Source organism: Pseudonaja textilis, chromosome 1, assembly GCF_049901715.1.
Source record: "Pseudonaja textilis isolate UNSWEBS1 chromosome 1, rPseTex1.2, whole genome shotgun sequence".
Lineage (NCBI taxonomy): Eukaryota > Metazoa > Chordata > Lepidosauria > Squamata > Elapidae > Pseudonaja > Pseudonaja textilis.
This window is the reverse complement of record NC_141990.1, coordinates 16,385,966-16,398,276: the sequence shown is the minus strand read 5'-3', so window position 1 is coordinate 16,398,276 and position 12,311 is coordinate 16,385,966. Positions and strand designations below refer to the sequence as shown.

At 39.6% G+C, this 12,311-nt stretch overlaps 1 protein-coding gene across 1 annotated transcript; it reads left to right on the top strand.

The window, feature by feature from the left end:
- The first annotated feature begins 5,408 nt into the window (after positions 1-5,408).
- LOC113441617 (putative methyltransferase DDB_G0268948) lies at positions 5,409-11,965 on the top strand. The gene is made up of 6 exons (XM_026708717.2): positions 5,409-5,556; positions 6,176-6,333; positions 6,644-6,857; positions 8,182-8,282; positions 8,726-8,863; positions 9,761-11,965. The coding sequence occupies exons 1-6, from the start codon at positions 5,446-5,448 to the stop codon at positions 9,855-9,857; spliced, it is 819 nt and encodes a 272-aa protein (XP_026564502.1). The 5' UTR covers positions 5,409-5,445; the 3' UTR covers positions 9,858-11,965.
- Positions 11,966-12,311: the final 346 nt, after the last annotated feature.

The window sequence follows — 12,311 nt, the reverse complement described above, 5'->3', positions numbered from 1 at the left end:
CATGCTGGTAAAGCTTTCTGCTGACTCAAAAGCGATAGAGTCCTGGAACTGAGCCTTGAGGCTCTGTGATTAATCAGTCATTCCCCCACCCTTCCAAAAGAACCAGCTAACTAAAGTGACAAGACCCAAACTAAAGAACAGCTGCCTTTGATTCACAATGACCCAACTTCTCCTGGTTGGGGCTCCTCTGGGACTGGATTTTAAAGCAATGTGGAACTTTCATGGGGAATCAGTTTGTACAGATAGTCCTCGACTTACAAAAGTTCATTTTGTTTGAATTTTTAATTGATTTTCTATTAATTACATTTCTTTGTGCTTAATAAACATCATGTTTTCTGGGTATTTAATTTGCTTAGCAATACAGATTACATTCTTAATCTCCACCCCCTTTTTTCCAACCACTGATAAAATAAGATTCCATGTTTGATAATATTCTGTGTCTTCTTTCTGTTTAATTTTCAGTGTCAATCTATCCATTTCTGCACAGTAACAGTTCACTTAGTGACTGTTCAAAGTTACAACAGCACTTAAAAAACAGTGACTTACTACTGTTTTTCACACTTATGACCATTGCAGCATCCCTGATGGTCATGTAATAAAAATTCAGATGCTTGGCAACTGATTCATTATTACGACCATTGTGGTATCCCGGGATCATGTGATGACGTTTTGTGACCTTCTGACAAGCAAATTCAATGAGGAAGTCAGATTGTTAAGTGTTACTAACTTAACAACTCCAGTGATTCACTTAACAAATGTGGTGAGAAAGGTCATAAAATGGAATTAAACTCACTTGTTTCATTTAGCAACAGAAATTTTGGGCTCAGTTCTGGTCATGAGTTGAGGACTACCTGCGATAGGCTCCCTGTGTAGATGTTAGGGGACACAGTGGCTCAGTGGCTAAGACGCTGAGCTTGTCGATCAGAAAGGCTGGCAGTTCAGCGGTTCGAATCCTTAGTGCCACATAAAGGAGTGGGCTCTCGTTACTTGTCCCAGCTTCTGCCAACCTAGCAGTTCGAAAGCACACAAAAAATGCAAGTAGAAAAATAGGGGCCACCTTTGGTGGGAAGGTAACAGTATTCCATGCGTCTTCGGCATTTAGTCATGCCAGCCATATGACCGTCTTCGGATACTGCTGGCTCTTTGGCTTTGTAACGGAAATGAGCACTGCGCCCTAGAGCCGGAAACAACTAGCACATATGTGGCGAGGAGAACTTTTATCTTTATGTAGATGTTGGTGGTGGAACTGATCCTCATTGAATACATAGCTATTTCACTGTTCATGAGGTGCCTTAACCTTCTATCTGAAATCGTTGGGTGAGGTCATTCATTGGGACAAAAAAAATGCCATCTCTTGATGATATCAGTGAGATATGATGGTCCTTGCCAGTCAAGGAATCCTGTTTTGATTTCTGTGGGATGGGGAGGAACAGGTTTGACTATACCCAAGTAAAACTGGGAGCTTGTGGATTTGGGGCTCTCAAGGACCCAGATCTGAAGAGGATGTATCTTTGGTTCTGGGTGGAGCTGCTCAGAAACCTGTGGACAATTTGAGTTTCCTCCTGAACATGGTTCTTGCTTGAGTAGGAGGTAGATATATCTAGGAGTGCCTTCAGTTCTGACTGAATGGTGGGGAATGGGAGGATTTATATTCCTTGCAGTCATCTGGTCATTAACATTCTTTCTGGGTGGTTAAGGTTTATCTGTGCCTTCCTTCCATTTTCCACCATTCAGTCAGAACTGAAGAAGCTTCTAGAATGAGAAGTGAAATGCCTTCAAGGAAAAACAAAGAAAATCCCATTGAAAAAGCACCTTTAGAAATTCAATCCCTTTTTTGCACCAGTGAAGGGTTTTAAGTATTGGACATACATAATTTCTCTGCTTGTTTCTAACTTCAGAGGAAAGATCCCCCTCATTGCACCAATCATGACTCACTCTGTTTCCAACTATCCGCCTGTTCCTTAAGTAGCTCATGTCTTTTCTTTACTCCTACATAGCCTGGCAACAAGACAAGGAGCCGAAATTCCCTGCGTGCACAAGAAGCAGAAAATCCAGCTGGAGGTTTCTTTCATCCTCCTTTTAGGAATCATATCTTTACTACAGCCAAGGTGTCAAACACTGAAAATAATCATTCAAGAACTGACAGGAAAAAAAGCTATAATAAATAGTGAGACATTCTGCTCTGCGGTTTGGAAGGAGTTTAAAAATCTACAGTACGTTCATCTTGGTGTATAATTGGCTTTTTTTTGTTGTTTTCTTATGGGGGTCTGAGTTATGTGTTCTAAACAGTGGTAGGATTCAAAATTTTTTACTACTGGTTCTGTGGGCGTGGCTTGGTGTGCGTGGTGTGGCTTGGTGGGTGTGGCTTGGTAGGCGTGGCAGGGGAAGGATATTGTAAAATCTCCATTCCCTCCTCACCTCACTAACCTGATTTCCAGCTCCGAACTCCTATGCAGGCAATAAAAGAAGACCCAGCCGATCCACTGGGACTCGGGAAGCAGAGAATAGATGGGAGCAGGGCCAGTCAGAGGTAGTATTTGCCAGTTCTCCAAACTACTCAATATTTCCACTACCGATTCTCCAGAACTTGCTGCATACCACCTCTAGTTCTTAAGGTAGAGAGCTTGTATTGTATAGTACAGGCAGGGGTGAACTTATGACTGCACCCAGTTTTATGACCTGCATGTGAAAAAAAAATCTGGTAATGGAGCATCAGATGAACATGATCCAGAGCAGTGATGTAGCAGCAAAAAAGGTGCATACAATCCTGGATGATATTAAAAATGCTTTCCACTGATTTATGCTAATGGTTCCTGTACTGTACTTTTTGCTGGCTAGGTTGCACTTGAAAATATGGAGTCCAGTTTGGGTAATGCAATTTCAAAAGGATGTGGTGAAACTGGAACACAACCATAGGACAGCAACTACAGCATTTAAAACCAAGCCTGTGAGGAACAGTTAAAGAAACAACTGATATTGGGTGTGCAAATAAAGGGAGATGCAATAATGTTTTGACAAATTTTTTTTTTCAAAAAGTGGTATAATATCATGCTATTCAAATGTTAACGTAGAATGTCTTATAGTAGTGTTTCTTCAAGTGTGGTCCGAGGGTTCATGTACTATTACACAAGGTGACTCTTCTCATTATTTTTAAATTAAAAAATAAAGATTTTTAATGAAAAATATTTTAGGTTAGGATCTAATGGGATCAATGTTGTTATTTTAACATTATTCAATAATATTTTACGAATGTTAATAAATATTGATAAGTATAACCTCCACAAACAAAAGTTCTTTTGTGGTCCTCCCTATTATTAAAGGTGGAAAGGGGTCCTGAGAAACACTGAACTAACCATGAAGTCTGCACAATATGTTAGGCTAGAGCAGTATAGTTGGCAAGTTTAAGATGAATGGACTTCCCCTCCACTGGAATTCTGGGAGTTGAGGTCCACACATAATGTTGCCAAGTTTGAGAAACACTGTACTGGACTAAAATGTGGGTCTGTTTGTTGGGACAGCCCATTGTAATGTTTTTTATGTATTAATTGTTATTTAGCATATGGCATGTTGTTTTGGGGGATGGTGCTTTGTATCTGTCAGTGTGCTTACCCATGGATTGACCTGGTTTGTTAAGCAAGGATGACAGCAATTGATGGGAAGCAAATGTTTTGCCATTCTGCTCAAGATCCATTAAGTCAAGATCCTGATACCAAGTGACTTAGGAATGTTATTGATCAGGTAAAGGTATTTACCTACTTTGTAATCTTTGATTGAACTATGTTACTATGACTACTGAAATATATGCATGATGTTGCTTTTTATTATTGGTATACAGGCTGTTGGAAGAAAAATCCATCTCATTCAGTTCAAAGTTGGGAGAAAGATGCTGCAAACAAAATGGAGGCTGGAAGGTCCATTCATTTATGAACAGAACCACCAGGGTTTGTGGTTCTGGTTAGCTGACCCAGGATGGCTGTTGGTTCTGTTCCTCATTAAACTTTCTTTCCAATCAGCCTCCATGTTGTTTCCAGTGTAGGAAGTTAGCACCCACCCCTCTCCTAGAAAAATGAAATATCCTGGGAAATATTAAATCTCCCAAACACCATTAAAACTTCCAAGCAGCCTCCATGTTTCCAGTGTCTTTTTCCCCACTTGGAAATGAACCCAGAAGGATATTTCTTCTAACACCAGCATTTTCCTTCCAACAAGGGGAAGAAAAAGAAACATAAATATGCAAGGTATAATATTCCTATCATCCCCCTGGGAAGGGTGAACTCTCCAGTCCCATTTTCCAACATCAAAATGCACAGTGAATTATCTACAGCAGCTATAAGCGTGTCTATTCATCTATTTTAAAAGTATAATCTTCATGTGAAAATTTCATGTTAAAATTTTATGTCTTCGTAGGCTATATGATCTGAATTATTAAAACAATTGGTAGCCACATTTGGCAGCTTTATCAATCCGCCCCCTTTTTTGCTTGGTTTACAGTATTTCACTTTCTCCAAACATAACAGCAAAAGAAACCAAGAATTTATTTCTTTGTGCAGTCGTGTTGTGACTCTCACCTTTTGCTATCTCTAGAGTTGTAATTTTTGTCTCCTTGCACATCAAGGACTGAGAGGCTTTTCTGTAAGGAAGGTAGACGCTGGACTACATGGTAACCAGCCACAGTCAATCACACCCTGCACTGAGTATTGAGTACTGTAATGACAATTAGGTTATCTGATCAGTACTTAGAAAAGCTGGTTTCCATGGAAAGCAGGAATAATTACAGTGTAGCCTGAAGCAGGATTTTTAACAAAGATCTTCCGGGAATTAGATTGTGCTAGGACAAAAGCAGTCTTTTAGGGCTTTCACAGAATATGCATTAACACATAAGAATTATTCAGAATTAGAATTAACTTCCAATGATGGAGCAGTTATAACACGAGAAGCTGTGGAATTCTGGGAGTTATAGTTCACACAGCTGAAAATTGCTGAGGTTAAGAAACTCAAGTCTTAAGCAGAGGTCTTCAAACTTAGCAACTTTAAGACTTGTGGACTTCAACTCCCAGAATTCCTGAGCTAACATGACTGAAGGAGGAATTCTGGGAGTCGAAGTCCACAAGTCTTAAAAGTTTCCAAGTTTGGAGACCCCTGGTATTAAGGAATAATTTCCTGATTGTAAGAACGATTTTTTTCAAACTTGGATCTCTTTCTGTAAAGCTTCTACCCATTGGTTCTTGTCTCCCTTCCGGAGAACCGAATTACATTTGGAAATACGATGCTAAAAAATATCCCTAAAGCGGCCCACCGGTTTATGCACAAAGGAGCCATTCCGCAAACTCCGTCCCGTTTTTTTCCGCCTTCCCGTGTGTGTATTGAAGGCGGAGGTGGGCAGAGGTGACGTCACCCACCCTCCAGTCTTTCTCTGTCAAAGTTTATAAGTTCTGTTGTTAAGAAATGGCCACTCGCCTGTTTGAGGATAAAGATCACGCTGCTTTCTATAAGAAATACAGGCTCTCGCTTCAGGAGAATTTGCGAGCCGTGATCGTCGCGTTCCTAGAGAAAAAGGTAAAGATGGGAGAGCGGATTGCGTTGGGACTTTTAGAGATGCAGTCCCAGGTTGAAAATGGTCCACTGAATCCACCACAGATGCCCGTGATGTCGAGATGGCCATGCCCCGCCACCCCCCCAGGTCAAACACAACCCTGATGCAGCTCTCAATGAAATCAAGTTTGACACCCCTGTACTATGGGATCTTTTCCTGAATTTAGTTCAAGGTTAGTAACTCATGATTATAAGCTCTTGATAGCCTCCCTTCTATATCCCTCAGCCAGCCCAGCCCTACAAAATTTCTGCTTTTTAGTCAGTTCCATACTCACAGATGACTGCCTAACATTTTTATTTTCTGAAAATACCTCTGAGGTCATAATACCTCAAGTGTCTTTAGAAACAAAAAGGCACCAGAGATCAGTTATTTTATCTTTCAGACAGGGAACTCAGGCAAGCTCTGCATTTCCATGACATCAAGGTAATTCCTCAGTGGCAAGAAGATGTATATAAATTAGGTGGTAACAATTAGTTTAGGACCTGTTGTTGAAAACTAAAAACTCTTTTGTAAAACATTGAAGAAGATAGTGCTGTAAATCACTCTCTGCCTTTGAGATTTATTGCTATTTTTCCTCCAAAGGTGAAGTGCTTCCAGCTGGGAGTGGATGTGGGATGCGGCTCAGGTCAAAATACTGTCCTGTTGGCCAAGTATTTTGAAAACGTGGTTGGAACAGATGTAAGTGAAGCTCAGATTGAGGAAGCTAAGCGAGCAGCACACCCTCTCAATGTCTCATATCTGTAAGTAAATGTTCAGGATATTTGGACAATTTTGGCTTGTAACATGTCCACAAAATGGTCTACAGAAAATCTTTGCCCATCTTGCATGAAATAAGCTCACTAATGATTAGCAAAGATTTTTCTGGCACATAATTAGAATCTAAGGAGCCAACTTTTGGTAAGCAAGTTGAAACAGAGAGCAAAAGCTTTTTGGGGTGGGGGTGGGGAATGCAGCCACACTTTCACCAGGAGATGGTATAGAAGGCAAATGCAATTGTTTGTTGTCAGCAAAGGAGTACTAAGTACTGTCATTGCTTTGCTATTCTCATAGTGCACGTCCTGCAGAGGAGTTGCCTTTTGAGGATAACTCTGTAGATCTCATCACAGCCTTTAGCGCTGTGCACTGGTTTGATGTCCCCCGCTTCATAAAGGAAATGGACCGGATTCTCAAACCATCTGGCTGCTTTATCTTGTGTTCCAACACCCTCGATATGGAGTGGCACTATGGAGATCAGTCTGAGAAGCTAACAGAGATCTTCAAGGAGGTAAGCACTGTGCAAGCACCCAGGTGAATGATAGCACCTATTGCTGCATGCATACAGGTGGTCCTTAAATCAGTCATTTTTGCAATCATTCAAGATTACAAGTTTAATGAAGAAAGTGACTTAAAACCTGTCCTTGCATTTACAACAGTTGCAGGATCCCCAAAGTCAAGTGATCAGAATTTGGTTGCTAAGCAACCAGCATGCATTTACAACAGTTGCAGCATCCCAGTGTATTGTGTTAGCCATTTGCAACCTACCCAACCAACTTCTAACAAGCAAAATCAGTAGGGAAGCGAGATTCACTTAACTGTGTTATTAACTTAACTGCAGTGAGTCACCTGACCACCATAGCAAGAAAGAGTAAAATGGGGGGAAACTCTCTTAACAACTGCCATGTTTAGCAACAGAACTGTTGCACTCAGTTGTGATCAGAAGTCAAGGACTATCCGTAGAGTACATCAAGAACTCTTCAATTATTTATCAATGGTTTGAATCTGCTTAACCCTATAGTTACATGATCTCTGCAAACCCTGCAGGAATCTTAGATGGCAACGGTGCTGTCCCAGCCAGTCTATGGGAATTGGATAGTTACTTAGGAATTATGAGCTGTCCCCTTAAGGGAATGCATCATGGTAAATGTAGTGAAAAGGTATCCTGGGAAATGTAGTTCATATCACGTGGCCACATCTGTAATCCTGATTGGTCACTAAATTGACCCTCCATGGGTTGGGGGAGTTTTCCTCACTTTTGCCTGAACTCTCTAACTCATGGCAGCTGCTTTCTATCACTACAAGATGGGTTAGGGGATAACCATCTTTTACTACAAGGCAGATATGCAAAGGATTGGTCATTAAAGAAGAACTTCATCACAAATGTGTTATGAAGATACCTGATGAACCAATAAATGTATTTTGTTATGGACATCTTGTTGAGTTTATCTATCTGCATCTGCACAGCTTAAAAATCCACTATTGTGCAGGAGACAGAAAAGCAACAGACAGGTAACACCAAAGTCTTTGCTGCCACCTAATGGTGGCTTGGATCTTGCAACCCAGATATGGTTGTCTTTGCCTTCAGTATCCAGCAAGGCATCTGCATCATTTGAGAATGAGATCCACTGCATGCACTCTTTCCTTTTATCTGTTCGACAACCGCCAGTTTCATTTACAATTTTGTAATTAAGGAGAAAAAGTGCACATAGGGAAAATTCATGAAGAAAAAGACTTTGATGCTATTGCTTTGACTTAGAGGATAAAGGGAGTCCGCAAAGCTCAACAGTGTCTCTACTATGAAATCATGTCTTTCTCCTTTTTCTTTTATGCAGGTTCAAGCCCAACTTCTTCCTTATACACATGAAAGGGTCAAATATGTTTCGGATGACTATAAAGCAATATTTGATGCTCTGCCCTTCGAGGATAAGGAAAGGTGAGTGGTAGATATATAAGTTTCTATGAATCTGAGGTTAGCCGACTGTGGGGTTCAGCCGATGTACAAAATTACAAGAATGAATGAAATTGGTGGTGATTTTATCAATGCCGTTACAACTGACAACGCTACATCTAAAAGGGGAAATCGTTTCTATTCAATGGGACATTGTTCTAAATAGACAACTTGCATTCTTTTCCCCAAGCACTAGCCGCAGCTGCCCTTCCTTTGCTAACCTCAGTAAACCTAGGATTATTCTAGACCAGAGGTCTTCAACTTTGCCAACTTTAAGACTTGTGGACTTCAATTCCCAGAAATCAGCCAGCTGCTGGCTGAGGAATTCTGGGAATTGAAGTCCACAAGTTGCTGAGGCTGAAGTAGACTGCAGAACCCAGGGGATAAAGTTTATGATTCCACCCTAAATAATTTTTTTTTTTTTACAGAATCACAGATATTGTAGATAAAGTTCCCAAAAGTGTCTCTGAATTACTGGGATATCTCCAGTCCTTTTCTATGTACCACTGTTTGCTAAAAGCCCAGCCTGAGGCAGCCAAATCTCTCATTCAGAATACTGAACAAAGGTAATATGATGACAAATAATTCAACAGAGAAAGTCTGATTCGATAAGATAAAAGAAAGGATTTTTTTTCCTAATATTATTGATTTATACTAAAATAGCAACCTTCAAAATAGTCAGCAAAAAAATAATTCAGTAATATAGGCAGATAAAGCTAGTGGTATACTCTGAATTAGTAAATCCATTCCAACCCTGCTCCGTCCAAGTGTGTTGCGTCTGTCAAAATTCCCAGAAACAAAACAGCCCCAACATATTTAGAATGCCAAGTTAGAGAAGACTGAGGACATCCAAATGTTAAAGTGAAATAGCTGTATAGGTTTTCTATAAAAGGGAGTTCTAGGGTTTGCAAGGTGGAATTAAGTTGCTTTATGGTGAGGTGGACAGCAAACAAGTTTAGTAATGAATAAAATTAATATGCTTAAATTATTCTCTTAGTGCAAAATGTTAGGAAGATGTGGGTTGAAACCTGACTGCCAGCTTCACTGGGTTAACTAGCTAGGACTTACAGCCAGATGAGCTAATTCTATTTTATTGTAAAGCTACATTGATAGTCTCTTGCAAGTCTAAAAGTACAATTCTCCCGCTGTCTCCTTTGCAGCCCAAGAAACTAGGGAGGGTGCCTTACTAGCTTCTTGCCCTGAGCACTACGCAGCTGCAGGCAATGCTGCTTCTTATCTGATTCTTCTCAGTGTCTCTTAGTCCAGTCTTTCTGTTTTTTAGTTGAAAAAATGTTTAGTCAAAAACCTGTACTGGCAAAAATAATTACTTATTGGGGAATAGATACGCTCCCTAAGTGTTTAACTAGCTAGCTATTGACTGGCATACATGTTCATTCTGATATAATTATGGATTATATATTGCACTGGACTTTGTGACTGATTTTTAAATTTCCCCTTTGTAGAATTCTGGAGACAATGGGAGTTTCTTCACCTGAAACCATGCTGGAGATTTGGACTCGACAAGTTTGCATTCTGGGTAGCAAGAGCTGTAAAAAGTAATTTTGGCCTGCTTGGGGGGTGTTCCAGCAGGATAAAAAACCAACCTATTTCAGTGCCAAGCTTTAGTACAATGATTACTACTTTTGAACAGCTTTCCCACAAAAGCAATGCCCTATTTATTTCTGAGAGGAATGGAAAGCAAATGTAAAGTTAAGTAAACATTAAAAAATGAAAGAGCAGAAGGTGAGGTAAAAGGAACATTGGACTTTAAAGAGCTATTCAGATTTCTACCCATAACACTCACAAGAGTTACCTTGAGCTAATTATTGACTAGGTTTAATTTACTAATTAAACTAGACTGGGAGTTGATTTCCATGCCTTTTAAAGTTGCTCTAAGATTGAGAAACAGTAGACTGTTGTGTAACACACCGCATGTGACTCAGCAACTGCAGTTTGTCAAACATGGCAGTCCACCAAAACCCTAGCCACTATAGAAAACCCCAGCTACAGAATTATCAGAGAAGCCATAGAGATTGAAAAAAACCCTGAAAGCATGAATAGAAGAGATGATTCCACTGGACTGTCAATTATCTGGAAGCCTGCACTCTCAAAGAAAAACTCCACACCACAAGCCAGGTAAACACCTGGGCACAAACAGACTCCCCCTGATACCTCCAGCTCAAACACACCCCAACCAGGCACCCAGATGAAACCTAGCTTCCTAATAAATGATGGCCATCCATTTACTTGGAGCCAAGCCACACTAAAAGCCTCCAATACAGGAAACACAATGTTGCCAGCCAATCAAGACAAAAAAAGCTACAAAACAGACAGAAGATATTAGAAACACCAATCAAGCAGAACACAGCAAACTCCAAGACCAATAAACACAGACCAAGACTCCCAACCAATCAGGATGAAGAAAAAACCATTCTGGCACAGCAGTAGGCTAGCACCAAATTTAAAACAGAAACAGCTGTGAAAGCCTGACTCACAGACGAACACTATACAGAAGCCTGATGATGGCAGATGAGATTCTGCCGAAATGTTGCTACAACTTTAAAAGCACAACTATAATGATGTGGGAAAATACCTAAACAAAGCTGAATACCGTACATATAAATACCTGCAAAAACTTAAGAAAACACACATATATATAGTTGTAATAAAGCAGTAATAAAAAGCTACCTATTAAAGACCTAAGAATCAAAAAACTGCAAGATTACACTATACCATTCATTTATTCCATGGATCAACTTCACGGATTTTTCCATAATGCCGTCTTTTATAAACAGGATTAATTATTTTAGTGCCTTCGGTTTCCTTTTAGATGCTGCTGTTTATCTTCATTCTGCATATTTTCTATACATAGTTATGTTTTGGACTAATTAAAACACTCAGAGTTCTTTCAGTTAAAAAGAACTTTAGGGAAAAATATTGCTTTTTTGATTCCAGGGGTTCATAAATATACTTCCCTAATTGGACTTGATGAAGTAACAGGCTCTGCTTAAACATGGTAAATGAATGATTTTGTACACTAATGTGCTGAAACATATCTTCAGTGATCCTGGATGAATATCAGTTAAATATTATGAAACTGCCATTAAAAAAATCAGTTTCCAATTGAAACATGCCTATTAGAACATATAAAATGTACCAAAATCAAATAAAGAATAAAAATAAAGCAATAACAAAAGCATCAAGAGGAAATTAAAAACCACAACAGCATTTTAAAAAAGAGGATTTGTTTTCATCGAAAAAGATGACAAAGACCATATCTCGCTGGGGGAAAGACCTTCTAAAGTTGGGAACAACTTATGAGAGGCATAAGGAGATATTCTATAGATCAGTGTTTTTCAACCCTGATAAGTTTAGGATGGATGGTCTTCAACTCCCACAATTCCTCAGCCAGTATTGTTGACTGGGGAAATCTGAGAGTTTAAGTCCACTCATCTTAAAGTTGCTAAGGTGGAGAATTATTTTAGGATATAGGAAAGAAGCAGTGAGAAGAAATGATTAATCAGATACTAGGCTCCCAAGCTGGTTGAAGGGTTTAATAGATTAAAGCTATCTTGAATTAAAAGTAGAAATGAACAGTAAGCTGTAAAATACTGATGTAATACTGTATACTGTGTAAAAGAAATTAAGGAATAAAATATTATTGCCCATTTCCATGAACTAATACCTGGAATACGAATGTACCAAATTGGTCACAGAGAATGCCACACAGTACATGTTGTAGTAATGTAAAAAATAGTTAATTACCAAGGCATAATTAATTGTTTGAAGTTGTCTTTGTCCAAGCAAGGTTATAAGTGAGACACATTTGAAGAGCAGAAACCCCAGCCTCTCTGCCCCTCCTCTGCACCAAAAAACATTGGGGTGCCTGTGAGCAGACATTCCAAGAGGCTCAGAGGAGATTTCTGCCTTGGAAAAGAGTCATAATAAATGGAATAACAGAATTAGAGGGGACCTTGGAAGTCTTCTATCTTGTCCACTCCTGCTCAAGCAGGA

Bases quoted from the DNA above. Each gene is read 5' to 3' on its own strand.
- LOC113441617 (XM_026708717.2), top strand. From the start codon at position 5,446: ATGGCCACTCGCCTGTTTGAGGATAAAGATCACGCTGCTTTCTATAAG. The intron at 6,334-6,643 runs GTAAGTAAATGT...CTATTCTCATAG, and splicing joins CCTCTCAATGTCTCATATCT to TGCACGTCCTGCAGAGGAGT. The intron at 8,283-8,725 runs GTGAGTGGTAGA...TTTTTTTTACAG, and splicing joins CCCTTCGAGGATAAGGAAAG to AATCACAGATATTGTAGATA.